Raw genomic sequence first — 26,512 nt, forward strand, 5'->3', positions numbered from 1 at the left:
TTGGTCTTGTCCCTCGTGTTCTGCCCAGTCCCCAATAGGTGCTTAATAAATGCTCATTAAATTGCCAAGTGGGATCTTGTATAGACAGTCAGGAACTGATGACTATTTATGTGGTTAGGAATGTGGTTTTGAGCTGTACATTATAAATTGGTAGCGTTTTTTGGGTCCATTTATACTTCAGAATTCTGAATCAAGGATCTGATCTTACGAATGGCAAATGTGCTTTACGACTGTGAAGCGAAAATGAACAGAAGGTGCTTCCACATTGAATCTTAGTGGAAGCTGCTTTCTAAATGAGGGAACTTAGCAAGTGCAATAATTCTGCAGCACTCTTCCCACCATCATCCCACTGTTCCACCATTGCAATAAAACGTTTCTAATAAATACACAGAATTAGGCCAAACGAATCCCTGCTTGGTCATGCCCCTAAATGGCTTCCTGAGGCAGCCCCTTAAGTCCCTTGCCCCTCGCTCAGGAGGAAGAGAGAGCAGGTCAGCTTTGGGTCTTTGGAGGCAAGCTTGCATTGGGCTGAGCAAGAGAGTTCTTTTAGAGGTGCTCTGATAGTGCCGACATTTTGCAAATTGTTTTCCTTGCTCATTCAAATTGAAGGAGTTTGTTTGTAGACCTAACCCCTTGCCTTTAGTTAAAATGGCAGCAAAGGCTGTAGTCCTGTCCTTGGCTTGTCCATTTAAGGTTATGCAAGCTGCTTCCCAGCCAATTAAAAAAGAATCCTGGGTGTGTAGAAGAAAAGCATTGGCGTATTTGGCAGTTTTTCCTCTTAACGGGCTTTGGGGGCCTCGCTCCTAGCTGGACTGCAGTCAGGTGGGAGCTCTATGGGTATAGGGCCTTCCAGAGCCCACAGAGAACTCAAAGTAGGACTTTGTGGTGGAGGAAGAAACCAAGGGCTTGTGCCCCTTGAAATTCACGCAAGGTGGGGGCTAAAAGGAGGTTCCCAGGGGCTTTAACAGGAGATAGGGGATGGGCAGCCTTGGGGTGCAGGCTGGGTTGGCGAAGGAGGCGTCTGTATCGGTGACAGTACAAAGCTATGGCTGAAGCTTCATAAGAGAGCAGGCCAAAGTCAAGTCAACTCCGGGATCCAACCAAGCACATTGTTCTGCTTTGTAGTTCTCCAGTTAAGAAATCGAGCCATACCAAGTCTCTGCAGTTTGAGGGGGAGCCCTTTGATTCTGGGCCTGAGATCCCGAGCTCAGACAACCTGGGACTGTCAGCGACCACCCTCAGCACCTTGATGGGCACGGTGGCCGAGACGTCGGAGGACAAGTACCGCCTCCTCGACCAGAGGGATAAGATCATGAGGCAAGGTAGGCGGTGGGTGAGCTGGGATGGGTGGTGGGCACCGGGATGCCCCACTGTCTCAACTCCTACGGGAGCCGCCAGCACTGTGGTAGCTGAGCCGCAGATCCACGAGGTGCTTTCTCGTGTCTCTTGGCTACAGTGAGTGAGGACCGAGGACGCTGGTGGCTTTGCCATTTTCCTTGGCGTTGCCATGTTGATATAAATGACCGAATCTAAGCTCCTTGTGGGCAGGGGTGTTACACTAGGAAGTGCTTCCCAGTTGGGAGGTGAGTGGCGGGTTCCATGGCTGGTGGCTTTCTTGGTAGGTGTTGGAGCACCACACCTGTACAGTGGAGAGCTGGGAAAGCTGGGGCCTGCAGGGCCCTGACTCCTGATTTGAGGTTTATACAGGCCAAACATGGAGAGAAGACACGGCTCGCTCTTGGACTGAGAGGAGCCATCACAGTGATTTCTAGTTCTCACCTAGAGTCATTTTCCATGTGTTAATGAGACGTTTCTAAACTCCGTCAGCTGATGGGACAGTGCAGCAAGCGCTGGGGCCGGAGTTCAAATTCAGCTGCAGACATTTCCTAGCTGTGTGACTTGGACTAGTGATTTCACCTCAGCTTAGAGTGGGATAATGTTGGCCCCTGCCGTGTTAGGAAGATCCAGCGAGATAAGATTTGTGAAGCGCTTAGCACACAGTGGACACTAAATAAGAGTTCACTTATTTCTTCTTCCTCTCCCTTCCCCCAATAACAAAGATTTTTGTGTTTGCTGAGAGCTGTTCTTGGGATTCCCACTGCCCTGAGGCCTTCAGGAGTGACAGTGAGGCATCCCAAAGCGCTCTCTAACTGCACAGCCTCAATTTGGCAGCTTCTCCTCCATAGCCTCCACGCTCAAGCACAGAGGGGGTTTGTGCACCGGGTGGGCTCTTTGAGCTGCTTCCTTGTTGTCCTTGGTCCTTCCAAGCGAATAGTGATCCCTTCCTTCTCTTTGGCATTGGCTAGCTCGCGTCAAGAGAACGGATCTGGACAAAGCGAAAGCCTTTGTTGGGACGTGCCCAGACATGTGTCCTGAGAAAGAGCGGTACATGAGAGAGACCAGGAACCAGCTGAGCTCTTTCGAAGTGATCCCTGGCACAGATCAGGTAAGGTCCCGTGGGGGCCGAGCCCGGCCTTGACTTCTCCTGTCCTGTGACCTCATTGGCGTGCCCTTCCTGTCTGCTCTGGGTGCAGGGACGTGAGATCCCACTTCCCGCCCACTTTGTCATTGGGAATCTGCTGGGGGCTGGGGCCACTTGTCCTTGTCATAGCAGGTTGGGAAATTTGGAGCCCAGAAAGATTGGGATTCTGTTGTCGGCAGCATTTTGAACATCTCCAAAAGGATGCGTGGGGGGCAGCGGCAAGCTGGTGTAAATCCGGGCCACTTGCCTTCTCCTCTTCCACGTCATCAGCTGCTGCTGCCAGAGCCCAACCTGGCAACTGGTGCCTGCTCCTGGGGATGGTGTAGCTATGTGGCCACATGCCCCTAATACAAGGGTGGCCTAGCGGCCTATGGCCGGGGTGAGTTGTACTCGGGGATGCCTTCAGGTGTCCACGTAGTGACAGGGAGGCCACGTGGACATGTAGCTGGAGGGCATGGAAGGCCTGGCAGAGGTCTCTGGTTCTGGGTCATGGCAGGACCGGGATGGGCGGGGCCCCACTGGACACACTTCCACATATAAGTCATGCTGGGCTCAGCAGAGGCAGTGGTCTGGGCTGCCTGATGAGGTGGAGCATGGGAAGCTTTGGGAGGCCGGCCTTTCCACCTGGTGGGAGGCCCTGTGTGGACCTGTGGATCTGTGCTTGGGACAGTGTGCTGGGGGAAGGGGGGAGTCCTTCCTTTGGCCTCAGGCAGGGGCTGTGGAGAGAAGCTCCCTCTCTAGACAAGAGTTTGGCTGCCCTGTAGGCGGCCCCTGCTTTCCATCGTTGATCTTTCTCGAGTCTTTGTGGGCATCCTGAGGGCTGTGGAGGAGGCTTTTCTCATGGATGGTCACTGTACGATCTAATCAATCCATTGCTGCTGATGCTTTTGGAGCATTCCTTTAATTTGAACCAGGTAGACTGAGCTCTTGTCCCGGCCCTGCCACTGATGACTTGTGTGACCTCAGTTACTTCCCTTCCTGGCCCTCTGTTTCCTCATCTGTGAAATGGGGGGAGGAGTTGGACTAGATTGCTTTTCAGTCCTTTTGGTGTTTAGGGTCCTGGGAGCCCGTGATGTTAAACAAGACATGTTCTGTATCTTTATCAGAAAGTTAAGAGTCTTCTTTCAAGAAGCACGAGGCTGGGTATAGGTTGTTATCGGGAGAATGTATGAAGGGAAAAGGAGGCGTGCCCTTCCCCCAGCCACAGGGACAGCTGACGAGCACAGCCTCCACGCCCCACGGTACCCTTGTGATGGCAGGGCAAAGAGGCCCTTTTTCAGTTCCCCAGTGAGGAGCTCAGGGGAGGAGGAGAGTCACCTGGGGTGGCCCGGGCGAGTCTCATGGGCCCACCCCGCTCCTGCGAGGAGCTCCCTACTGGCGAGGTCCCCTGTTTGCTCCTATGCCTTGGCCTCCAGGCCGTGATGGGTTTTAGTCCTGAGTAAAGCGTTGGGCGTGTGGGCCTTCCAGGGCGAGCAGGAGTCACAAAAGCTAACTAACAGAAGACTTTCTTGCCCTCTCCTCAGGTGGACCACGCGGCAGCAATAAAGGAATACAGCCGCTCCTCAGCTGACCAGGAGGAGCCTCTGCCTCATGAGCTGCGTCCCTCGGGGGTGCTCAGCATGACCATGGACTACCTCGTCACTCAGATCATGGACCAGAGGGAAGGGAGCTCACGCGACTGGTACGACTTTGTGTGGAACAGGACCCGCGGAATAAGGAAGGTATGCGCCGAGCCTCCTCCCATTTTTGCAGCATAGCCCAGCTGGGGGGGGGCTTGCTCGGCTGGGCTGGCCCTAGGCGGCAGATACAGGAGGCTTGTCCCCATCTCGCAGATGAGAAAAGTGGGTGTCAGGTGAAATCCCTTCAGGTTCTGCAGGACCTCAAAAGGCGCTCCACTAAGGCTGGTCATTCCTCACCACCTTCATAATGATAACTGAGTCCCAGTATCATCCTAAAACACCTCCAAATCACAGGGCGTGTGTGTATTTGTGTGTATGTATGTCTTGTCTGCGTCTGTGTACGTTCATCTGCCTGTGCGTGTGTTTGTGTTTGTGTATATATCTCTGTATGTATGTGTCTGCCTGTGTGTGTATCTGCCTGTGTATCTGCCTGTGTGTGTGTGTGTGTGTGTGTGTGTGTGTGTGTGTGTGTGTGTGTGCGCGCGCCTGCATTTATGTGTGTCTGCTGGACCCTTGTTGCCACGATCCTGAGAAGCAGATGGTCTATACCAGTTGGGCTAACCCTGCTGACTTGGATCCACAATGCCCCTCTCACTGCCTGCTTTTATCCGGCTCTGTTCTCGTTGGACAGGACATCACCCAGCAGCACCTCTGTGACCCCCTCACGGTGTCGCTGATTGAGAAGTGCACTCGCTTCCACATCCACTGTGCGCACTCGATGTGTGAGGAGCCCATGTGCTCATTCGATGCCAAGATCAACCACGAGAATATGACCAAGTGTCTGCAGAGCCTTAAGGAGATGTACCAGGACCTGGCCAACAAGGGTGTCCTCTGTGCCAGTGAAGCCGAATTCCGAGGCTACAATGTTCTGCTCAATCTCAACAAGGGCGACATCCTGAGGCAGGTGCTCCTTGGGGGGTGGGGGAGGAGCATAGAGAGGGTGGAGGTGGGAGGAGATGGAGCAGGAGTTCTGAGTGAAGGAGAGCTCACTTAGTGAGAGATGGAACCCGAACCCTGTCTCTGGGGCAGCTGCAGGGTCAGGCAGAGGGGATGGCTTCAGGACTGGGGAACTGAAGTAGGAGAAGCTGAGGGGGAAGTCCATGTCCTGGTGATGAGTGGACACACAAACAAATGGATGAGCGCACCTGGAGCTCTCACAGTCAGAGATGGGTGTTGGCCAATGTGCTGGAGCTCTGAGGTGTTTGTATTTCGACACCTGGCTCTTTTTACCTCACCTTTTCTTTTCTCATTATTTTATAATGTCTGTATTTGAGATGAAATCTAAGTTTTAAAGGTAAGGCTCTGGGGAAAGAATGTAGGTAGAAGATAGAATTTGAATGGCCTGACAGGGTCCAACAGACCCTTGTTGCCCTTCTGGAATAGTTCAAAAAGGCTTTTTTGGGAAATTGTATTACTTCTCCCTCAAATACTCATGAACTAAAATTTCTATCAAGTTTAAAGGTGTTTGAGGTTTGACTGTACAAATAAAATCATTGTATGCAAAATCGTATCATCTATTATATACAAAGTTACTTTTAATCAACAAAATGTGGTAACTGCAAAGTGCTGGAGACAGAAAGGGGAACATGAAATCGATTATGTTGTATACAAAGTTACTTTCTCTCTCTCTCTCTCTCTCTCTCTCTCTCTCTCTCTCTCTCTCTCTCTCTCTGTCTCTCTCTCTCTCTCTGTCTCTCTCTCTCTCTCTCTCTCTCTCTCTCTCTCTCTCTGTCTCTGTCTCTCTCTCTCTCTCTCTCTCTCTCTGTCTCTCTCTCTCTCTCTCTCTCTCTCTGTCTCTCTCTCTCTCTCTCTCACTTTTTCTTTTTTTTAAAGCTTTTTATTTACCAGATATATGCATGAGTAATTTTTCAGCATTGACAATTGCCAAACCTTTTATTCCAATTTTTCCCCACCCCCAGATGGCAGGTTGACCAATACATGTTATATATGTTAAAGTATAAATTAAATACAATATATGTATCCATGTCCAAACAGTTATTTTGCTGTACAAAAAGAATCGGACTTTGAAACAGTGCACAATTAGCCTGTGAAGAAAATCCAAAATGCAGGCGGACAAAAATAGAGGGATTGGGAATTCTGTATAGTCATAGTCATCTCCCCGAGTTCTTTCTCTGGGTGTCGCTGGTTCAGTTCATTACTGCTCTATTGGAACTGATTTAGTTCATCTCATTGTTGGAGAGGCCACGTCCATCAGAATTGATCATCATGCAGTACTGTTGTTGAAGTATATAACGATCTCCTGGTCCTGTTCATTTCATATACAGTTATTTTTAATCTCTTTCCCCCCCCCCCCGAGGCTGGGGTTAAGTGACTTGCCCAGGGTCACACACCTAGGAAGTGTTAAGTGTCTGAGATCAGATTTGAACTCGGGTCCTCCTGAATTCAAGGCTGGTGCTCTCTCCACTGCGCCACCTAACTGCCCCAGTTATTTTTAATCTAACAGCAAACGTGGTGAGTGAAGCCTGTGTTCCAGACACTGCCAGATGAAAATGAAATTGGTGCTGCTCTGGAGCATAGATTTTACAGGGGAGATCTTGGCTGTCAGCAGGGGAGGCACATGAGGGAAAGAAGAAGGCAGCATGGGCCCACCCATTCCCACCCCCATCTCCCCTTCAAGCCTGAGCTAGACAGCTTAGGACCCAAGGACTGGGGGAGAAGCTACCTTTTTAGGCCTGTGCCCTCCAGCTCCTGGAAGCAGCCCTTAGGGAGAGGAGTCTGGGTGCTGTGGTGGCAACTACTGACGATCCAGAAGGAAAGTCTCTGTCACCAGAGTCCTGGGCTTTTGCTTCCGTGTCAGAAATGGCTGACATTTTATCAGTGGAAATGGCATTAAAGAGCAGCCTGGCCATGCTGGACCACTGGATCAGTAGTTGTCTCTGCCCCGGAGAGTGTGGCTGGCTGGCTTCGCTCTTTGTGTGCCTTGCTCTTGGCACTGATCTTGGCAGCCTGGGAGCACTGGTTCATTCCTTTCTCTTTGTGTGTAAGAGAATGTAGCGATGCGTCTCTGGGTCTGTACTCACGTTCTGAAGGACTGCCCCATGAATAAAAGGAGGCCTCCCTCTGTTGATGGCCAAGGCCCACGGCTATCTGGCTAGAGTGGTCTGGAGTTGTTTCTTTTGGTGTGCACTTGCTGGGAGCACTGAGGGTTCAGATTGTTCAGATTGTTTGACTGGTGTAGACCCGTACATCTTTTTCAGTGTATGCCCAGTTTGACATGTGCTTATCGTAGTGATCCTCTCTTCTTTTCTCTGTCACATTTTGGCATTTCTTCACGAATCCCTTTCTGGTTGTGTCTCCAGAGAGGTGCAGCAGTTCCGGCCTGATGTCCGAAACTCCCCTGAGGTGAAATTTGCAGTCCAGGCTTTTGCGGCCCTGAACAGCAACAACTTTGTCAGGTTCTTCAAGCTGGTGCGCTCCGCCTCCTACCTGAACGCCTGCCTCCTGCACTGCTACTTCAATCAGGTGGGTGTGTTGTGATGGAAAGGCTGGAGAGTGCATGTCCTTTGCTTTGCCACTGACTGCCAGACCTTGGGCAGCCACTTTCTTTGGTTCTCAGTTTCTCCGTCTATAAGATGAAAGATTGGGCTAGATCACAGCTTTCAAAACTCATCATAGATGAACCAGGTGAAAATGTTATTGGGAAATGTTTATCCAAATAAATAAAAATGCAGTACATGATGCCAGCTTGGTTTTTTAGGCAACTAGGTGCAGTGGATAGAGCACTGGGCCTGGAGTCAAGAGAATCAGAAACCAGCTTCAGATACTTCCTCTCTGTGACCCTAGGTTTCATCTCTGCTTGCCTCAGTTTATCCATAAAATGAGACTCATAAAAATAATTTCCTTCCAAGAATGTAACGAGGATCCCATGAGATGATAAGTATAAAGCATTAGGTCAAGACCAGGCACGTAATAGGCTCTCTGTAAAAAGTCAGGTGTTTTTGTTAGCGTTAGTATAAGTCAATATTCAGATTTTTGTTTGAGTTTGATGCTATCTTCGTCAGGTCTCTTCAGATTCTATGATTCACGGTGACGCCATCTAGTGGTGTGGCTTCCTAGTGATCCAGGAAAAGCAAAGACGAATATCAGGGCCCGAAGAAGGTGATCCCAGAAAGCCATTCCCCTTCCTAGCACAAGTCAGCGTTTCTAGTTTGTTGAGCTCTGCAGGAGTTGGGAAATGGCATAGATGACTAATCAATTACTGGGATTTTCCATGCAGAGTGGGCAACGTTTTCTATTTAAAATGCCATCTCTCATCTAAGCCCAGGCTTTCTTGGGCTTAGAATCTGGAAATCAGATTTTTAGCTCTAAAAGACGTTTTCTGGATATTTTTCAAGTGTGGGTGCTTGAGAAATGACTCGTGTTGGAGAGAACTCAGTTTTGGGGTGATGTCAGCCGGGGTTTTCTATTTTCTCAAAGCAAAAGGCTCCTCACTCACTCACTGTTTGGGACTTCATGGGTCACTTAGGAAGGAGGAAAGCATGTGTTTCATGACCTTCAGCCCACGGTGCCGTTGTCCAGGGACCAGATTTCTCTTTATTTGTGAGGCATATTGGTCTTATGTATAAAAACGGCGCAGGAAGGGTTTGTCCCCAAGCCAAACAGCTTGGGTGCTTTCGCATCTTTCTTTGATGAAGCCCATGAGGAGTTGGCGATCAGGGGAAGAAACAGTAGCGTCCATGAAGCGCATGATCTTGGTTTTGGAGTGACTGGCACGTCTGTGGGTGTTGGCCAGTCGCCCTTACATGCACCATTTTTCTTCCAGATCCGTAAAGATGCATTACGGGCTCTCAACGTGGCGTATACAGTGAGCACTCAGAGATCCACGAGCTTTCCCTTGGATAACTTAGTGCCCATGTTACTGTTTAGAGATGCCGAGGAAGGGACTGACTTCTTGAGTTACTACGGCCTCAGTGTGTCTGATGGGTGAGAAAGCCCCAAGAGCTGTTGGGTCTGTCTGGAGCCCCCCTCCCTTGCTTTTGCCTGGAGCCTTCCTCTGCTGACAGAGGCCGTGAGCTGCCACAGCTGAGCTTTTGTCCATGGACTTGGTGCCCCGGGTCCCCTTTCTTTATCACATACCCGCCGGCTGCCGACAGAGACGGAGCAGGGATCGACTCCCCCCTTGATGGTGACCCTCGCTCGTGCCCCTCTGATGCTTTACAATGGCTCAGAGATGGCCTAGATTTTTCAAAGGGCTTGCAGTGGCATTGGGGCCGGGGAGCTCCAGGGCCACCTTCACCAAGGATGGAGAGGCTCGTGACCAGCTTGGCTCCTTCTGTCTTTGAGACAGCTAAGTCTTAGAGGCGTTGTGGTGGGTGTGGATAGCTCCTAGATATGGCCCAGGGTAAATAGTCCTGTGTAAGCACGTTATTTCCAGTTTGTCTCTGCCTTTTCAGGCAGATCAGTTATTCTTGTCTCCAAATGAGACGTTCTCTGCATCATATTTGTTCTTTGTTGATGTCACCAAAATGATGGCCCAGGAGTGCTGGACTCCATGCGGCCACCTGAGTGGCGCCTCCTCCTGTCTTCCGTGAGAGCGTTGACCCCTGCTCGGGGGGTTCCAGGTTCATGAGTTCAGAGGGAGTGCAGTGATGGGCACATCCGGGCAGTCGGTGTTGGGAGGTAGCTTTGATTTCCTCTGGTTTGTTTTGGTGACAGCTGTGTTGAGCTTAATCGGTCCGCCTTCTTGGAACCCGAGGGCTTATCCAAGGCAAAGAAGTGCACTTTTATCACAGAGAAGCTCACTGTCTCCGTTGGAGAAGTGGTGAATGGGGGGCCGTTACCCCCCGTCCCTCGGCACATCCCAGTGTGTAGCTTTAACACACAGAACAAATACGTGGGAGAGAGCGCGGCCCCTGAGTCTGCTCTGAGTGGACAGAAACCCAGTGTGGAGAGTGGAGGTGAGTCAGTGAAGTTATCTTGGGGCCGCAAGTTCATTTTGGATGGGACTGGCCATTTAGTTACCCCCTTGTATGGATGAGGCCTAGGAAGGCTCAAAGACCTGCCCAGCATCACCCAGGGAACAGATTCAGAGCCAGGTTTTGACGCCAAGGCCTTTTGACTGTGCCATGTGGGAGTTTGGCCCCCTGAGATCCCCCAGAGACATTCTCGAAAGCTGGAATGATCTGGCTTTGTGCTTCGCCGCCATTCATGGCACTTTGGGGAGGTTCTGTTGCTGCCTAGCCGCCTGGGCTTGTTTCTTGCAAGGGAATTCTAGCTCCGAGTCCTCCCTACTGTGTCCTTGATTCCATGTTACCCCTTCAGGAGGCGGGAAGATGGAAGAAGCCAGCCCTGGGACCGAAGTGCTGGCGCTGCGTGTTCCGCCGCAGCCCTTGCTCCCCCCACCTCAGCCGCTGCTGACCCAGACCGCCGGGCTGCCTCCAGCCCTCGTGGCTCCTGCATCTGTACTTCCTTTGGCTGCCTCGTCATCTCTGTTCCAGCCCATCGGGCAGCCCGAGCTGCCTCCTCCCAAACCTCGGCCTAGCTACACTGACACGGTATGCAAGAAGGACCGTGTGACCTTCCCTCCTTGGCAGGTGCTATCTGTAGTTGGGAGCCCAGGGGTGTCGGGGAGACCGCCCTCTAGTGGAGAAGCGATGGCAGCTGATCCAGGCTTTCGTGTGAAGGATGACCAGCTGCTCCCTAGGCACGTTAAAAGCCTCGTTTTGAAGAGGCTCAGTCAGTCTCTGGCAGGTGTTTCCTGGGGGATGATCTCCAGTTTACCTGCCAGTGTCTTGTATGTGCCCAAAGTAGCCATTTCACAGATGCCTGCTGATTGGGAGAACCACGAAGGGGACTCCCTGCCCAAGGGCAGATCTGTCAGAGATGCAGAGAGTTGGCGACCTTAGCCAGGAAGACACTCCCCAGGGGAGGGATGTCAGCAGGGTGCCAGGGAGTTTCCTGGGGCTGTTGGCATTTGAGCTACGGCTCGAAGGAAGTCAGGAACTGGCAATGAGAGGGCTGGGCTGGGCCTTGGGGATAGCCTGGACTGAGGTTCAGAGAATGGCGATATGAAGGGGAGAAGGGGGGGGGTGAGGGGCCTCCAAATGGCACACCGAGGCAGAGAGAGATTCTGATGCTCACCAAAGCACGAGTGAGTGACAGAAGGGAGCAGCTTCTAAGCTGGCATTGCTCACACCTGTGTGGAGCCGAGATAGGTGAAGAACACACAGCCCGAGGCCCAGCAGTGGGAACCACTTATCTTCTCTTTTGTCCTAGGACCTCATGGGGGTCCTTGAAGACCTTCTCCAGGACGTCCTCAGAAGCTGTTATGAAGAAGTTGGCCGGGCCGGAGCTGCCTACGCTGCTGCAGCCTTGGGGTGCGCTTCTCTCCTTGAGCTAGAAGGGTCTGGGCCCCTTTGTCCCCCCTCGGTGGGCTGCGTCCCATGACCCCAGCTTTTCTCAGAATGACTCCTCGGCAGACCCGTCCTTGGGGTCCATCTGCCCCTGAATCTCAGAGCTGGAGGGATCCAGCCTCTCTCTGGGTTAGGCAGAGTCCAGTGGCCTATAGGTCCATCCTGGTGCTGACTCCTGGGCCTCTGATGGGTCGGCTGGTGCTTGGAGAGGGCCGCGTGACTTGATGCATTTGTGTTTGTCCAGGGTTTCCAAAATGGCCATGGAGGAGCTCTTGGCCACAGTCACAGTGGACATGTTGAGGCAGATCGCCGCTGACGAACTGAACAAAGAAAGAGCAAGAATTAAAGAAGAACAGAAAAGAGCTGAAGAACAAAGGTAACGTCATCTCGTGCCGACGGGATGGCGGCTTTGGGTCCGTTGGACAGTGGAGGTGCTCTGGGCACTGTGGACATAGGTTTTCGGTGACCCGCTGGGCTTTCTTTTCCCTCGGGCAGACGGAGACGGGAGAGAGAGCGCCTGCTGGCCCATCTGAGCCAGGTGCTGGCGGCTGAGCTGATGGATCTCGTGGTGGCCGAATGTGTGCGTGAAATCTCTTCCCGGGAGCTGAAGTGAGTGACAATTGGAACTGGGGGTGGGGGGGCAGTGGAACAGAGGAGGCCATCCCTTTTCCTCAGAGCTCATTGCTGGGGTCATGCAGTCTCTGCTTCAGACTCATCTCGGCAAGCTCAGACTCTTCAGCCAGCTTTGGAGTTCAGGCACCTGAACTCAGGGCCCATTTTGCCTTTGCCCAGGAAGGGGTGTGGCCCCTATGGCCACTGAGCATCCCGAGCTCTGCCTCTGGGGTAGTCTCCAAGAGGGGAGGGCTCTGCAGTCCGTGGAGTGTCTCTCCCTAATCTGCTGGGGACCTGCCTGTCAGTGGGAAAAACTTTAGGAAGAGGGCTCACCTCATGAGACGGGCCGAGTCTGATGGCCCTTGGGAACAGCTGTGCTGGGCTTCAGTTCCAGGAGTTTGGCAGTTCGAAGGTCCAGACTCCTGCTTTCTTTGACTTAGGGAACTCCTAGGAGGGATCTCTATCAGTGCAGGTGCCCACTGCCTGGCAGCAGCCTGAGGGAGGGGTGACAGGTGCAGTGGCCCCACGTTTGCCCTTTCTCTCTCCACTGCCCTAGCCTACCTTGTCTTAGCCAGGTACCCGTCCATATCCTAGCAAGTGACATTTTTGCTTCCAGTCACTAAAGGAGGGGGCTCCCTTCCAGAAGTGTTGTCCTTGATATGGGAGGTTTCCTGTGGGCCTTCTGGCAGCCCTCATAGGGATGTCGGCTCTTCGTTACAAATGTGGAAACTGAGGCCTGGGATGGAGGCCAGGAAGTACCCTTCTGCAACTCAGGGACAGAATGAAGGAGGTATTTGAGTTGACTTTGACAGGAAATCAGTTGTTTAGCCATTAGCTAAGTTGCCATTTATCCCAGCGTCACTTAAAAACAAACTTCTGAGTGAAAGCCAGTTTTCAGTAGAATTTGAGGAAGAAAGAGGAAGCCGGTAAGCCATGGCTGCTGAGGTCGGTACGCTTTTTCTGACGCTGATCTCGCTAGTGGCAGAGAGGCAGATAAAAGCCCAGAAGGGCCTGCAGCATCTCCGAACCAGCAGAGGTCCTCCTTGCCCTGCCTCATCCCTTCCCTGGTGGGGTGAAGGGCGCGGGAGATGCTCGCTGGGAAGCCCTTTCCTTACTAAAGCTGTCACGCAGAAACGTGAACCTGATGCTAAGGGGAAGGTGGGAGGGGGTCTCAGTGACTGTAGCCGCGGAGCCGAGCTGCCCGGAGAGGCCAGCAGAGACAGAGCGTTGATTTTGGAGGGGGGCATCCTGGCTTCTGAGCTGGGGAGAACTGGCCGATCTGGCGCATGCTGGGGATTGGAGAAGAAACCATTTTGCTTTGGGGGCCGCTGGGGGCACCAGGCCTGGAGTCAGTTTGACCCGAGTTCCGATGTGGCTTTAGACAGTCACTAGCTCGGTGACCCTGAACAAGTCAGTTAGCCTTAGAGCTGTGATTAGCACCTACTCTACTGGATTGTTGGGGGAACCCTCCTGCCCCTCGTGTTTGCAGAGCATGTTTTCCTGGGGATCCTTGGGAGCTGAGAACTCCCTAAATGAACGACTATGACCACGGATGGCTGTGACTTCATATTTCTTGTGAAAAATAGAAATGGAAGGGCCTTTTGGGGTTGTGTTCCATTCTGAAATCAGTGTGGGGGACTCTTCCTAAGTATGGATGCCTTGCCGAGGAGATTCAGTGTCATCTTGGGGCTGGACACGTCTCTGCCTTTGTCATTGCCAGGAGCGCCGTGGAGACTGAGAGGAGGGCCTGCGTGGCCCGCTGTTCTGAAGACGTCTGGGATCGTCTCATGGATCTGTTCTTGGCTGAGGAGATTTTCCAGAGTGCCCGAGAGACCCTACAGGAACTTCAGTGCTTCTGTAAATACTTGCAGCGGTGAGTGAGCCCATCCCCCACCGAGAATCTCTCCTTGGTGTAATGGAGAGTCTCCCTCTGTGCCTCCGTCGCCTTCTGCCTTCCGGCCCACCAGGAGGTCAGGCCCGGGTCTCAGCGGGGTCCTCGACTTACTCTGCATCACTTCACGAGAGTCTTTCCAGAATTCTTAGTCCTTTCTATTTGGTGTAATTCCAGATTTCATGTCTTAGCAAGTGCATCTTTTGAAGAGAAACTTGCTTTCGAGATTTTTTTCCAACTTAAATGTTTCCTTTCTGATTTTAGCTGCATTGAATGCGTCGTAGAAGCTTTTCGATTTTTTTGGAATCACAATTGTTCCTTTCATCTCCTGTGGTCTTCTCTATCTTTTGCTTGGTCGAGACCTCTGCCCCTCTAACTGGGTTAGGATGTGACTGTGCCTGATGGCGACCATCCGTCTCGTGCCAGGCTATACTAGATGTTGGTTATTTCTGTTGGCCTCCTTTCCAGTTTTCCTAGAAATTTTATGACCAGTCGTGAGTCCTTACCCAGTAGTTGGAGACTTTGGGCCTATTGAAAAGATCATGCAGCTTATTGGTTTGCTTCTTGCGTTTCTAGTTTGACAGCTGCTTTTTGCTGGTGTAGTTTGTGATTTGGTTGGGTTCCTTTTTTCTTCTCCAAGTGAGTTTTGTTATCTTTTTCTACATCTAGAAAGTAACTCTTTGTTGATTGAACATGTCGCTCAATATCTAAATTAAATTTTATTATATCAACACAGCCCAACCATGAGCAACTAGTGGTGCTCTGTTTATGTAGAATTGTTTATTTCTGCACAAAATATTTCACAGTTTAGTCATATGGTCATTTTGTGTTTTTTAGTAAGTAGATTCCCAAATATTTTATGCTGTAATTTTTTCTGCCTCTTCCTGTTGGATTGTAGTAGTAACATAAATAGACTGGTGAAGATTTGTGTGGGTTTATTTTATATCCTCCTAAATTACTGGATTGAGCCATTGTTTCAATTAACTTGGAATCTCCGTCATATCTGTAAAAAATCATTCACCTTAATCTATTGGTGAGTGAGAACCAAATTGCGGAGATGCCCACTCCTCGGTCCTACCTCTGGGCCACAGAGTCATCATGTCAGCGATGGAAAGCTGGATAAAGTCTGTCTCATCTCTCTTAGCGCTTTGCTCATCTCTTCTGGAACTTAGCTCACTTCCGTTGGTGCTACAGTTAGAATAAACTTTGCCCCTAGACCAGGAACAAACCAACCCACCAACAAAATGAGTTCACCTTTTTCTTTTTTATTTATCCTATCATTTATTCTGGTGACTCTTAACCTTTTCCCTTAGGACATTTTGTCCTTTTGTCCTTCTACCTCTGTTGACAGTCACATGACATCAAAATGGTTTTTGTTGTTATTCAAGACCATTTTTCTAGCAGATACTACCGGATACCTGTGTTTCTCTCGCTCTTTATCACTCCGATGCTTCCTCCTTGGAGGACCATCTTTTCATTGGTCCAGTCACATGGGGGCAGTTGAACCAAAGCGGGATGGTGAGTGAGTGGGCCGGGAGCCTGGCCTTCTCATGGTAGATTTGGTCCTTTGGAAACAGGGCTTACCTGCTGGAGTAGCCAGAGGCGGGCCGGGTTCCCCAGAATGAGACCTTACGTGGCCGTGCTTGCGCTTTCTCCACTGCCATCTGGAGGTCTCTGTGCGCTCTCATTGCTTTTTTCCAAATTTGCCAAAGTCACCAGAACTGGATGTTTTTGCTCTCAAGGTGGAGGGAAGCCGTTGCAGCCCGGAAAAAACTCAAGAGACAGATGAGAGCATTCCCCGCGGCCCCCTGCTGTGTGGACCTCAGCAACAGATTGCAGGCCTTGTCCCCCAGTGCCGAGTGTCCCATTGCTAAAGAGAACCTGGCCAAAGGAGTCCTGAATCTGGGGCACGCGGGAAAACTGGGGCTCTCCTGCACCAGGTAAGCTTCGTGTGGGGTGTTCTCCTCTCCCCCGCTGTTCTGAGTCCCAGCGATCTCTCCTTCACACCCCACCCCTACCCGCCATGATTTTTAAATTTTTCAAACAAAATCCATTCCTGCATTTGGCATATCAGTTTAGGTGACCAGTAGCGGATACGCTTGGAAGGTACATTGGAAAGCCGCTCTAAGTCAATGAAGTGGATCTCAGGAGAATCTAAGTGTATTTTAAAATGGCAAAAACCAGGAAAGAAATGGCCCAGGCTTCCTCTCTCTGGCATTGTAGATGGTATTCAGACCTACTCCCTTGGCTTCCCTTGCCCAGTTCTCCCAAGCCATCTTCCATAGAAAGTGTGCCCAGAGCCATCCGAACAGCTCAGGCTGGTCCCTCTGCCCCCTCCCCCCCAGTGCCCTCGGCTCCTCTCCCCTTTTTTCTGGTCATGTAGTCTTTTTCGTGCTCTTTGTTCTTTGTTCATCCTGCTCAGTGTAGCCCTGCCTGCTCAGGCTCAGGACTTGACTCTCCCCCTGCCAGACTCCTCAGTCTCTTCAGGCTTTGTCTCAGGTGTTTCCCATCACTCCAGATTTTCCTTGCCCCTCTTCTAGGTGCCCCTGCCTTCCATAAGAAGTTGTCTTTGTGAGCAGGGCGCTTTGCCCGACAGCGTGTAAGCTTCTGGAGGATCTTTGTTGTGATGACTGCGTTAGCCCCCGGGAGACCTTAGAATCAATCGGAGTCAGGAGAAGCAAAAGCCCTTGGTTTTTATTCTTGGTCTTTAGGGGCAGAAGGAATGGATGTGCAGGATCTCCGTGTCCTCTCCTCTTTGTCTCCCACCCAAAAGTGGCCCTGGCTTGTCTTACTCCACCCCCTAATACTTCCCACAATTCTCTGTATACACCAAACGATTGGGCCAGCACAGAATAGTGGGAGGGGCCATTTTCTGAGCATATGCTAATAGAGTATTGTCCAATCAGTTATTAGCCTTAAGTGCTCCGTTTTCGACCTCAGTGCATTAACTCAGTTTTAGCCCTTTACACTTTGTCTTTCTCCAGCACACATGCGTGTCTCTGTCTAATGTATCACCCATGTAAACACGTCTCCATGTTGAGTTCTCTCGAGGCCTTTATTCATCTTTTAAGAATTTCCCTCGAATGGTCTTTGCTTAGAGGAAAAGGGGAAATGGCCCGTTGCAGGCTGCTGGTCACGGCCTGTGCTGGGCATCCGTCAGGGAATTGGGGCCGCGGCTTCTACTTGGAGCACTCTCTGCCGGAGAGCGTGGGGGCTGGAGCAGAGCAGGGAGAGAGCGAGCCCAGAATAGGGGTTTGGAAGGCTCATTTTCTTCATTTCCAGCGATTTGGTTTCGTTGTTCCTGTTCCCTCTCCCTGAAGAAACTGGATGTTGTGTAAACAGAGCTTTCTGCCTTGTAATGAGAACTGTGGGGGCCCCAGAGAGGAGCAGCCCGGGCCCATCAGGCCATTCTCCCCAGGGGCTGTTGAAATAAGCTGCCAGGGAGTCCCTGGGGGAAGCCGCCCAGGATGGACCCCCGTGGCGAGCCCTTGTCTGGGCCTTTCTTTGGCCTCCTCTTCCCCTGCTGCTGCTGCCAGCCAGGGGACTCCGGGCACCCTGAGCGCTTCCTCATTGGTGTGCCAGGACCCCGTCTCATGCCAGGCTGGCCAGAGCCCTCTAGGGACACCGCTGCCTCTCTTTCTTAGGTTACGGTGGATGAGAAACAAGACAATACATCAGATGAAGGTTCAATATTTCTACCAGCAATTACTCAGGTTGGTCAGTGGGGTTAAAGGTTCGTTACACTGAAGATTGGACGTGGACTGTTCGGTTGACTTTGACTCTGGGGTCTCCTTTGCAGTGAAGCTGTGTGGACCCCTCTAGACCTGCCAGCCCTTATTGCCGAGCATTACCCTGGGCAGCGGGAACAGGTGTTCTGGAAGCTGGTGTTGGTGCTGCCTGACAGTGAAGAGCCCGCCTCTGGCTATTCCAGCAGGTAAGCCCTGTTTCCGAGGGACCGAGACCCTGCCGGACCGGCTTTCCCCAAGCTCCCGCAACAAGCATTCTGTCCCTCAAACTGGCGTGCAGTCAGCGCCCCTGGCCTGTGTGGGCCCCGTGGCCTGGGTCTCTCTAAAGCCTGCCCCTCTCTGGGAAGGTTTTCTGCATGTTTGGCGGACTTTGGCCCCAAACGGGAAGGCCGTTTGCATCTTGGGAGTTGTGTGCCAGACCCTGCCTCCTGGGAACAGTCGGGCCTGGGGCTTCTCCTCTTTGTCCTGCCCCTCCCCTTCAGGGTTTGTCTACTTGGTTCTGCCTTGGTAGGATTCTAGCAAACTGGCTGAAGGTCAAGTTCATGGGTTACGAAGAATTACCAAAGGGGGCCCGTCATGATTCCGAGGGGATCCAGACGTTGACCCTGCTGAACGCCTGTGGCACCAAAGGGAATCGAACGGTCTGGGTCAACGTGTGCATTAAGGTGAGTGCCGGGTGGCCATGGGGCAGCCTGGACTTCTGGTGGCAAGTGGTGGCAAGGGTGACAGTGGCAGCTGAGACCGAACGCGTCCTCCCTCCTTGGTCTGGCCTGTGTCCATCGAGGCCTGCCTGGGGCTTTGCCCACTGCGCGTGCGGGGCCCAGTGAGGCTGGGTGTCGTGGCCTCCCAGGGAGATTGCCTCTCGTGTTTGGCAGCTCCCGCTGTTCTCAGAGATCAGGGCAGCCATGGAGGCATCTTCCACGGTAGCAGCTCTTGTCCATTTTGTGGGAACTTAACACTTTGGGCCGGCTTCCCCTTCCTCGATCCTCCTGTGCATAAAATGTGGTCTCTGTGGAGCCTTGAGAGGGGCTGGCCAGTGTTGGAGTGGCCTGGCACCTCCCCTGGCATCCGAGGGAGCAAGCAAGAGGAGCCAGGCTTCCAGCTCCTTCTGGGACAAAGGGCCCCCCCCCCAAACTGGGGGCCCGAGGGAGGGATGCCCGTAAAATACTTCCTGGTGTCCAGGAAGGCTTAGCTGGCGGTCAGCCAGAGGATTGGCACCTTAGGGGCCCAGAAATGCAGCTCACGCCCGGTGCGGTGGTGAGGGGGGTGGTGGGTGGGGGCCTCCGATGTTTACCCTACATTTGGGACCCTGAGGAAATCATTTCACTTCTCTCTTGGCCTCAGTTTCCTCATCTGCAAATGGGAATAATCGCAGCACCTTGGTCCCGCTCTGCAGTGCACTCTGGGTGGTCGCGATTGTTCTTTTCATTGAAAGGCACGAGTTGGGGCGCCAGGCCCCGTCAGTGAAAGGCCATCACCTTCAAGTGTGGGCTCCAGCCTCTCACCCTTCACATGTGTTAATGGGGTTTGCTGTGAGTACTCCCTGACCCAGCCCTGCTGCCACGGTGTTCCCCCAGGTGGCCCATGGCCTGTTGAGCGACTCGGCCCTTGATGCCACGGAGACGCAGAAGGATCTTCTGGGCACCAGCGGCCTTCTCTTCCTGCTGCCCGCCCCGGGCAAGAGTGTCATGGTGGCCGAGGAGGACACGTACTGGCTCTCGGCCCTGCTGCAACTCAAACAGCTGCTGCAGGCGAAGCCCTTCCACCCGCTGGTGCCCCTGGTGGTTCTTGTGCCCGGCCAGGAGGGGGCCAGCGTGAGGGACGTGGAGGAAGGTGGGTACGGGCCTCATGGATGGGCGAGGGCTGCCCTGGGGAAGAGTTCTTGGTGCAGCTTCCCTCCTGCCCTAGTCTGTCCAGGAAGCTGACCCCTGCGGGGCCACCCAGTCCCGTTTCCCTGGTGTGCCCCGCCTGCTCCCTGTCTCACACCGATTTGCTTTCTTTGATTTGTGTCCCATTTCCATAGAAAATCCTTGTTCTTCTCCCGCTCAGAGGAGCCTTTTCCCAGGGGAGAAGGGGAAAAAAGGCAGCCCAGCCACACTGGCCAGTGTGTGTGCAGTGACTCCCACCCACGGCCCCTTCCCTCATTTCCTTGGCTCTTCTCTCAGAGATCCTGGTCCCTGGAGTTGCCCGGGCCCCTGAGCTTCTTTGTTCTCTTCCTTTGAGCCCCCTCAGCCTCCCCTCCCAGGCCTCCCTGGAGCCATTCGTCCTTTGGGTGTCCCCACTTTCTATTCTGCTGGCCCTGGGTGCCTCCTCGTTTCCAGCTGGGTGCCTCCCGTGTGCAGGGCATCGTGCTAGGCTGGCGGTGCCAAGCCCTCGGGGCTCTCAGAGAGCAAGCAGAGAGAGCCGGCCCCAGGGTGCAGGAGGCTCGTGGGGATTCCAGGCCAGAGCCTGTCCCTGGATGGCACGGCATGTGTGGCTCGGCTTTGGGAGGGTCAGGCGTTGGCACTGGGAAGCCGGCAGGGGCCGTGGATGCCGGATATCCAGACGGGGATAGGTAGCCACCCACACGAGCTGGACTTGAGGACAAATGCCCGGCAGGAGGATCGCTCTTTGCTCTTCCCAGCTCCACTTGGGTGCCCGGCTCGCCCTGGGATTCCTGCACGGAACGTGTAGAATTAGGGGCAGAGAGAAACCTTGGGGGCCGTCTCGTGGGAGTCTGGGCTGGATCAGGGTGTCGTGCTCCCTGCCATTACGGCATTGGGGCCCGGGGCATCCCCTGGGGAACGGCTCGGAGATTAAGTCAGTTGGCAGCCTCGGGAGCCTCTCCCAGTGTGGCTGCCGGCCTGGGGGCCGGTGTGGAGTGGCTCAAGCCGAAGTGGGGGCAGGATCGAGGCGTCTCCCACGCAGAGTCCCCCGGACAAAGTGTTCCCTGAGTGGGCATCCCCCCAGCGCTGTGTCTGCTTCTCTCCAAGGTCTGATGCTTCAGGACTTGGTTTCATCCCAGCTTATCTCGGATTACATCGTCGTGGAGATCCCAGCTGCCGTCAACGATCTCCAAGGCACCAACAGGGTAAGCCGCCCCCTGGGCTTGGTGGTTGTGCTCTGTCCCCCGGAAGTCCTGCTCTTCTGGAATAGCCCATGGTCCTCCCATGGGCAGAGGAGAGCTCCCTGCCTCAGGCCCGGGTGCTGGGGCTCTGCCATTTGGAGACATGGACAGCGGGGTCGGAGTGCCTTGCTTAAGGGGTCACCCATCAAGGGGGCGAGAGGCTCAGCAGCTTTGGCCGACACCCTCGTGCTCCCCCTGAGGAGGAGCGCAGCGGGCTTAGGCCTGGGGGGGTCGGGCTGCTCCCGTTGATGAGGTGTTAAGAGTATTCCCCTTGAAGAACCCTGGGCAGACCCTCACTCTCCATGCTCCCGAGAGGCCCCCCGGGGCTCCTGTGGTTGGAGCGGACCCCTCACTGGTGCCGTGTTCGCCCGCAGGTGTCCCAGGCCGTCAAGTGGCTGGTGTCTCGCTGCCCCAGCTCCCTGGAGCTCTGCTGCCAGACCCTGCCCCAGTACATCGAGGACGGCGTCAGCCACGAGTTCAGCGACCGCTTCTTCTACGACCGGAAGGAGCGGCGTGTGGCCGGCCTGGCCTCGCAGGAGCCGGGCGCCATCATTGAGCTCTTCAACGGTGTGCTGCAGTTCCTGGCGGACGTGGCCTCCTCTGAGCAGCTCTGCCACCTGTCCTGGCCCATCACAGAGTTCGCCGAGCCGGGCGGCAACAAAATGCTTCCTCACCTGCAGTGGAACGCTCCCGGCCACCTGGCCTGGCTGAAGAAGGTCATTCTCTCCTTCCAGCTGCCCCACATGGACCTCCCCCCGCCGGGCGGTAGGTGTCCGACGCTTTGGGGCGGCTGTGGCCCAGCAGGGCGGGGAGTGGGCGTGGAGGGCGGGGCAGGTTGGCACTGATGAGGGCAGCTTCACCGGGGTGCAGCTGCTCGTCGGGGAGAGCCGCAGGGGGCCTCGGCAGTTGGAGGTGACCGGCAGTACGACCAGTAGGGTTCTGAGGGGAGACCGGACCCCAGATCTTCCTGGCTGCAGCATCCTGTGCTGGAGTCCAGGCTTGACACCATCTTAGCCTTCCCCTTTGCAAGGACACTAGGCTGACCATCAGGGTGGTGCTCAGTGCAGCTGAGGGTCCCTGGCGACTCGGGGCGTTTCCCTCATCAGAGCTGCTTCTGCCTGCTGAGGGGGGATGATCACCCGGCTTCCTCTAGCTCTCGGAGGCTGCTGAAGCATCCGTCTCCAGCCATGGGACCGGGTCTGGAAGAAAAACCAGGACTAAGTGGGGCTTAGTCCGTTCCCTGGGCAGCCTGGACCATGGGCAGTGGAGCTCTGTGCCACGCGGGCAGCCGGCCTCTCCTCCGTGACCCGGCCACAGGGGCCGCTGTCCCCTGCCTCTGTGCCTCGGCCCCATATGGGCCTTCCCACGTGGGAGGCGGGGCGGGCAGGATCTGGCCTGGGCTCCGCATGGGGGCCGTCCGTCCTAACCCAGAATCTCTGCTCTTCTCAGCTCCCTGGCGCCTCGTGTGCAACATGATCTCCCAGTACGTCTCCCAGATTCCGAGCTGTTGCCAGACGCAGCCCATCCTGCAGTCTCAGGTGGAGAACCTCCTGAGTCGGACGTACGGCAAGTGGAAGAACAAAGACTTGGGGGCCTTGGGCGAGACGGGGCCCTGCGTCGAGGAGATTCCGTGGGATGACATCATCGCTCTGTGCATAAATCACAAGCTGCGGGACTGGAAGCCTCCCAGACTGCCCGTCACATCAGGTAGGGAGCGGCCTGTGCAGGGGCCGGAGAACAATCCCTCGGCAGGAGGGGTCGCACGCTAGATGTGTAATTTCCCAGGTCTCCCCCGTGATCGTCACAGGGGCCTCGGGCACCTGAAGGGTGGGGCCTCCCCGGGCCATGGGCCGTGGCCAGGACACTGTCCGGCTCTCTACCGGGCAAGGGGCCATGATCCACGTAGTCTCATTTATGGCTTTGTCTCCTCAGAGGCTCTGAGCGAAGATGGTCAGATCTGCGTCTACTTTTTCAAGACCCACTTAAAAAACTACGAGGTCCCCAGGTCCTGGGAACACGCCAGGCTGCAGACCCAGAAAGAGATCCAGCGACACGGCCACGGACGGTGCGTTTGGTTTCCCGCCCGTCAGACTCTCACGCACCCACGTGTGAACACACATGTACCCACGGTGCACGTGTACAAATGCATGCAGGTGCACCTGCCCACGCCTGGGCTCGCATGTGTGCCCACAGATACATGCATGATGCACATGTGTCACAGACATGGAACACATCCGCGTTTGTACACTGGCGTGTCTGCAAACACACATTTGTGCAGCCACACGCTCTCTCTGCTGCCAATCCCTCTGAGGGAGGGTCTGAGGCTGCATTTGAACTCGTTTTCAGACTCCGGGCTGGCCCTCTGTGCCCAAAGGTGCCCCTGGCGGCCTCGGTGATCTTGGGATGCCGAGTGTTTGTCCGCCTGAGAAAAGCCTCTTGATAAAATGGGCTTTCTCCATGTTGCTCAATGCGTGTGTCCAGCCGCTCCGAGCTGTGCCCTGGAGGCGTGGGCCACTCGGGTTGTTGGCATGAGGGTCACTGGGGTGGACGCCCAACCCTGAATCTGCTCAAGTCACTTCTTTTTCTTCTGACAGTTTGGGCATAAAGCGTTTGCGCTCTGCCAAGAGCCTCTCCTCGTCGTGGCTCCATGTTCCCTACGGCGGGACCAGGGCTCCGGAGAGCGGCCCCGCCGGCCACGTGCCTGACGCCGAGGAGCTGGCCCGCACCGCCTCGGCCGAAGAGCTGCTCCCGGGGCGCCTGTCCGCCAGCCTTCAGCTGGAGAAGGAGGAGAGCAGGAGGTGAGGGGCTGCAGGGGCGGGAATGGGGGCGGGCCCTCCTGCTTCCCCCAGGTGATCTCCGAGATGTCTTCTCTCTCTGGCTCTGGCCGTGGGCCTCCAGCCTCCTTCCTCTTCCCTCTGGACCACGGGGTGGACCCTTAGCCCCTCAGCTCCTCCTCACGGCAGGTGGCTCAGCCTCTGCTCTTGCCAAGCCTGGGTGGGGGTGGGGGGAGCCGCAGGCGGGCGTTCCCTGAAAGATGCCCGTCTCCTGTTCTCTTCTGTTCTTGACGTCATTGCTGCAGTTGTTTTTAGAGACAGAGAAAGAGATGTAGGGACAGAGGGAGAGGGAGCAAGAACTCCATGAGGAGGAGGAGCTGGGACCCCCCACCACATCTTCAGTTTCCTTCCTTCGTCTGGGGTGTGAGGCTTCCCCCAGCACGTCCTGTCCTAACCCCTAATTCCTCCATGTGGGGTGATCCTGTGCCTGGGAGAAAGGCAGCAGCTGATGCTGGGGGACAGACCAGCCCGGGGGCAGGAGCGGGCTCTGGGATGGCATTTGGGAGGGCTCTGACTCCCTTCCCCCCAAAGTGGACAGACACGGGGAGGTATTGGCCGGCTGGACCACAGAGCAGGACCCTTCCCCCCGTGGAAGAGCTCCAGCCAGAGCGGGAGCAGGTCGGGGGCTCCGTGGGAGCCTCTCTGAGCCGCTGACTCCCCGAGGGGATGGTCGCGTGGTTAGCTCCCTTCTGCTTCTTCCAGGTGAGGGGAGGTCAGACCCTCACTTGTGCTCACCCTGAGATAGTTCCGAACATCCGGTGCTGTCTTCGTGTAGGTTTGAAGATCAGCTGCGTCACTGGCTGTCCGGAGACTGCGAGCAGGGGCTGGACTCGAGCCCCCTCCCCGTCTACCTTCCTCAAGCTCTCGTATCGACGCCTCAGACTCTGCAGCCCGTCTTCCGAGTGCCAGCGACCAGCAGCCCCCAGGTAAAGGGGAGCTCGGGCCGTGGGGCAGAGCTGGAGGTCCCGGGGGGGGAGGCCGGAGATGGGGGTCTCCAGAGGTGGACCCTGATAGGGGGAGGCGGGAGATGGGGGTCTCCGGAGGCGGACCCTGATAGGGGGAGGCCAGAGATGGGGGTCTCCGGAGGCGGACCCTGATGGGCGGGGGTTAGTGTTCCCTGAAGCTGGGCCTCTGTGACCAGCCCTGAAGGGAGTGTGCACTGTGTGCGTGTGCTTCCTCGGGGGACGCCGGTCCGCACCCACGTTGGGTCTCCGGCTCCCGGCTGTGAGAGAAGGCAGCAGCTTTAGCTTTAGCAGATCCCCCCTGCCTCCTAATATGGGCCAGCTGGGATTGGTTCCTTCCCTCCTCCTCTGGGCCTGCCCACCATGGAGCTGGCACCTCTCTCCTTGCACCCTCTCCCCCCGCCCCGGCTGAACATCAGGCCCTTGGGTGCTCGCTGTCCGGCCTCTCGCCGGCCATGGGCGGGAAGGCCCGAGACCCGCCTGTGTTGGGTCGAGGCAAGATGTGACCCCGGCTTCTCTCGCTCCCCCGCAGGACCAGAAGGCCGCCGAGTGGCGGCGGCCGGCCCCGGCCGTGGTCGTGTCTCTGACCGACAAGCTGAGACACTTAGAAAGCCTGATTCAGCGCACTCGAGAGGAGGAGCTCGTCTGTGAGCGGCACCTCTCCACTTTGTTGGACATGGTGGACATATGACAAGCCGGCCAGTGGGCAGGGGGCTCGAGGCCCGGGGGCCGGGCTCAGCGCGCACACAATAATGTTCTCTGCGGACGCTCGCCCAGTGGCTGGGATGGTGGCTGTAAATCATGGAAATAAATACTGGGACTGTGCGATGCCTTTGTCCAGTAGGGGATGGAGGGATTCCGGGGAGCGGGGCCTGCCGGAGCCCGCTGTGCCCTGAGCCCGCTGTGCCCTTCGACGCCGGGTGTGAGGAGCCAGAGCGCACCCCTGACCGGGCTTTGGCCCCGCCCCACGGGCTTTATTCTCTTAGCCGCTCTCCCTTTTTTCTGGCCTTTTTACCACACAGAGCTTGGGATCTGGAGGGCAAATCACCGAAAGCCCCCGGATCCCCCCAAGCCTGTGGAAAACACCCGGCACCAGCCTGTGCTCTTACATGCTGTGGGAGGGCAAAGGTCAGGGGACACTCTGGCCGAGCCAGATGTTGGCCAGACATATAAGGGTGACCGGAGGGGTCACTTGTGCATCTGGAAGGTCTGGGGGTTTCAGTGAGGGAAATGCGATGGAAGGGGACCACCCTCGGCGCCGGATTCTGAGGCGGGTTCAGAAACGGGGTCTCTGGCCCCCGGGGACCCACAAGAGGCCATCGACCTTTTGCTGGTCAAGCACGTGAAAGTTGTCAGCCGGCATCACACCTACTGTGTGCCAGGCCTGGTGCTAAGCACAACCCAGTCCAAAGGGGGGGGTCTCCTGGGGAGGGGTGTGGGGCTGCTCTTGTAAAGCAGGAGGGATGCTGACCGGCCGCCCAAACGCCCCCTTGTGTTGTGGGTGGGGAAAGTCTGGGTTTGGCTGTTGAATGGAGGCCTGGGCCCAAGTGACTGCGAAGGGGCTGTGTTCAGCAGGGGGCGCTTGTGGGCTTGGGGCTCCTCCCGAGGGAGGCGGCCTGGGGGCTGCTGGTCCTGAGGGAGGCCGGGTCTCCGCCTCTTATTTTGGGAGAGGATTTGCTTTCCCCCTCAGGCCCCCGGAAACCTTTTGGTCCTTCACCCTCCCAGGTCCCGGGGCTGAGTGTCAGCTACCGCCGCCCCCCAGTGCCCTAGCCAGGGGGCTAAGCCCAGGAGCGTCTCGGGGCTGCTTGGGGCAGGGGAGCCTGGTCC

At 55.2% G+C, this 26,512-nt stretch overlaps 1 protein-coding gene across 2 annotated transcripts in view; it reads left to right on the forward strand.

Annotated features, from left to right (window-relative positions):
• The window catches only part of MCM3AP (minichromosome maintenance complex component 3 associated protein), a 30,578-nt gene extending 5,068 nt beyond the window's left edge, over window positions 1-25,510 (forward strand). The window contains exons 6-29 of one of the 2 annotated variants that reach the window (XM_074264488.1): window positions 1,126-1,322; window positions 2,307-2,446; window positions 4,006-4,203; window positions 4,793-5,065; window positions 7,486-7,644; window positions 8,945-9,105; window positions 9,838-10,079; window positions 10,444-10,676; window positions 11,398-11,498; window positions 11,779-11,910; window positions 12,030-12,143; window positions 13,867-14,019; window positions 15,780-15,977; window positions 17,682-17,750; window positions 17,837-17,971; window positions 18,295-18,448; window positions 19,361-19,616; window positions 20,756-20,853; window positions 21,264-21,654; window positions 22,339-22,596; window positions 22,822-22,954; window positions 23,484-23,687; window positions 24,499-24,649; window positions 25,218-25,510. In XM_074264488.1, coding sequence (XP_074120589.1) covers window positions 1,126-1,322; window positions 2,307-2,446; window positions 4,006-4,203; window positions 4,793-5,065; window positions 7,486-7,644; window positions 8,945-9,105; window positions 9,838-10,079; window positions 10,444-10,676; window positions 11,398-11,498; window positions 11,779-11,910; window positions 12,030-12,143; window positions 13,867-14,019; window positions 15,780-15,977; window positions 17,682-17,750; window positions 17,837-17,971; window positions 18,295-18,448; window positions 19,361-19,616; window positions 20,756-20,853; window positions 21,264-21,654; window positions 22,339-22,596; window positions 22,822-22,954; window positions 23,484-23,687; window positions 24,499-24,649; window positions 25,218-25,376 — 4,309 coding nt within the window. In that variant the 3' untranslated portion in view covers window positions 25,377-25,510. Of the gene's footprint in view, window positions 1-1,125; window positions 1,323-2,306; window positions 2,447-4,005; window positions 4,204-4,792; window positions 5,066-7,481; window positions 7,645-8,944; window positions 9,106-9,837; window positions 10,080-10,443; window positions 10,677-11,397; window positions 11,499-11,778; window positions 11,911-12,029; window positions 12,144-13,866; window positions 14,020-15,779; window positions 15,978-17,681; window positions 17,751-17,836; window positions 17,972-18,294; window positions 18,449-19,360; window positions 19,617-20,755; window positions 20,854-21,263; window positions 21,655-22,338; window positions 22,597-22,821; window positions 22,955-23,483; window positions 23,688-24,498; window positions 24,650-25,217 lie in introns of both variants that reach the window. The other variant, XM_074264489.1, reaches the window with a different exon arrangement.
• The last annotated feature ends 1,002 nt before the right edge of the window (window positions 25,511-26,512 follow it).

The sequence above is a fragment of the Sminthopsis crassicaudata genome, chromosome 4 (genome assembly GCF_048593235.1).
Source record: "Sminthopsis crassicaudata isolate SCR6 chromosome 4, ASM4859323v1, whole genome shotgun sequence".
Classification (NCBI taxonomy): Eukaryota; Metazoa; Chordata; class Mammalia; order Dasyuromorphia; family Dasyuridae; genus Sminthopsis; species Sminthopsis crassicaudata.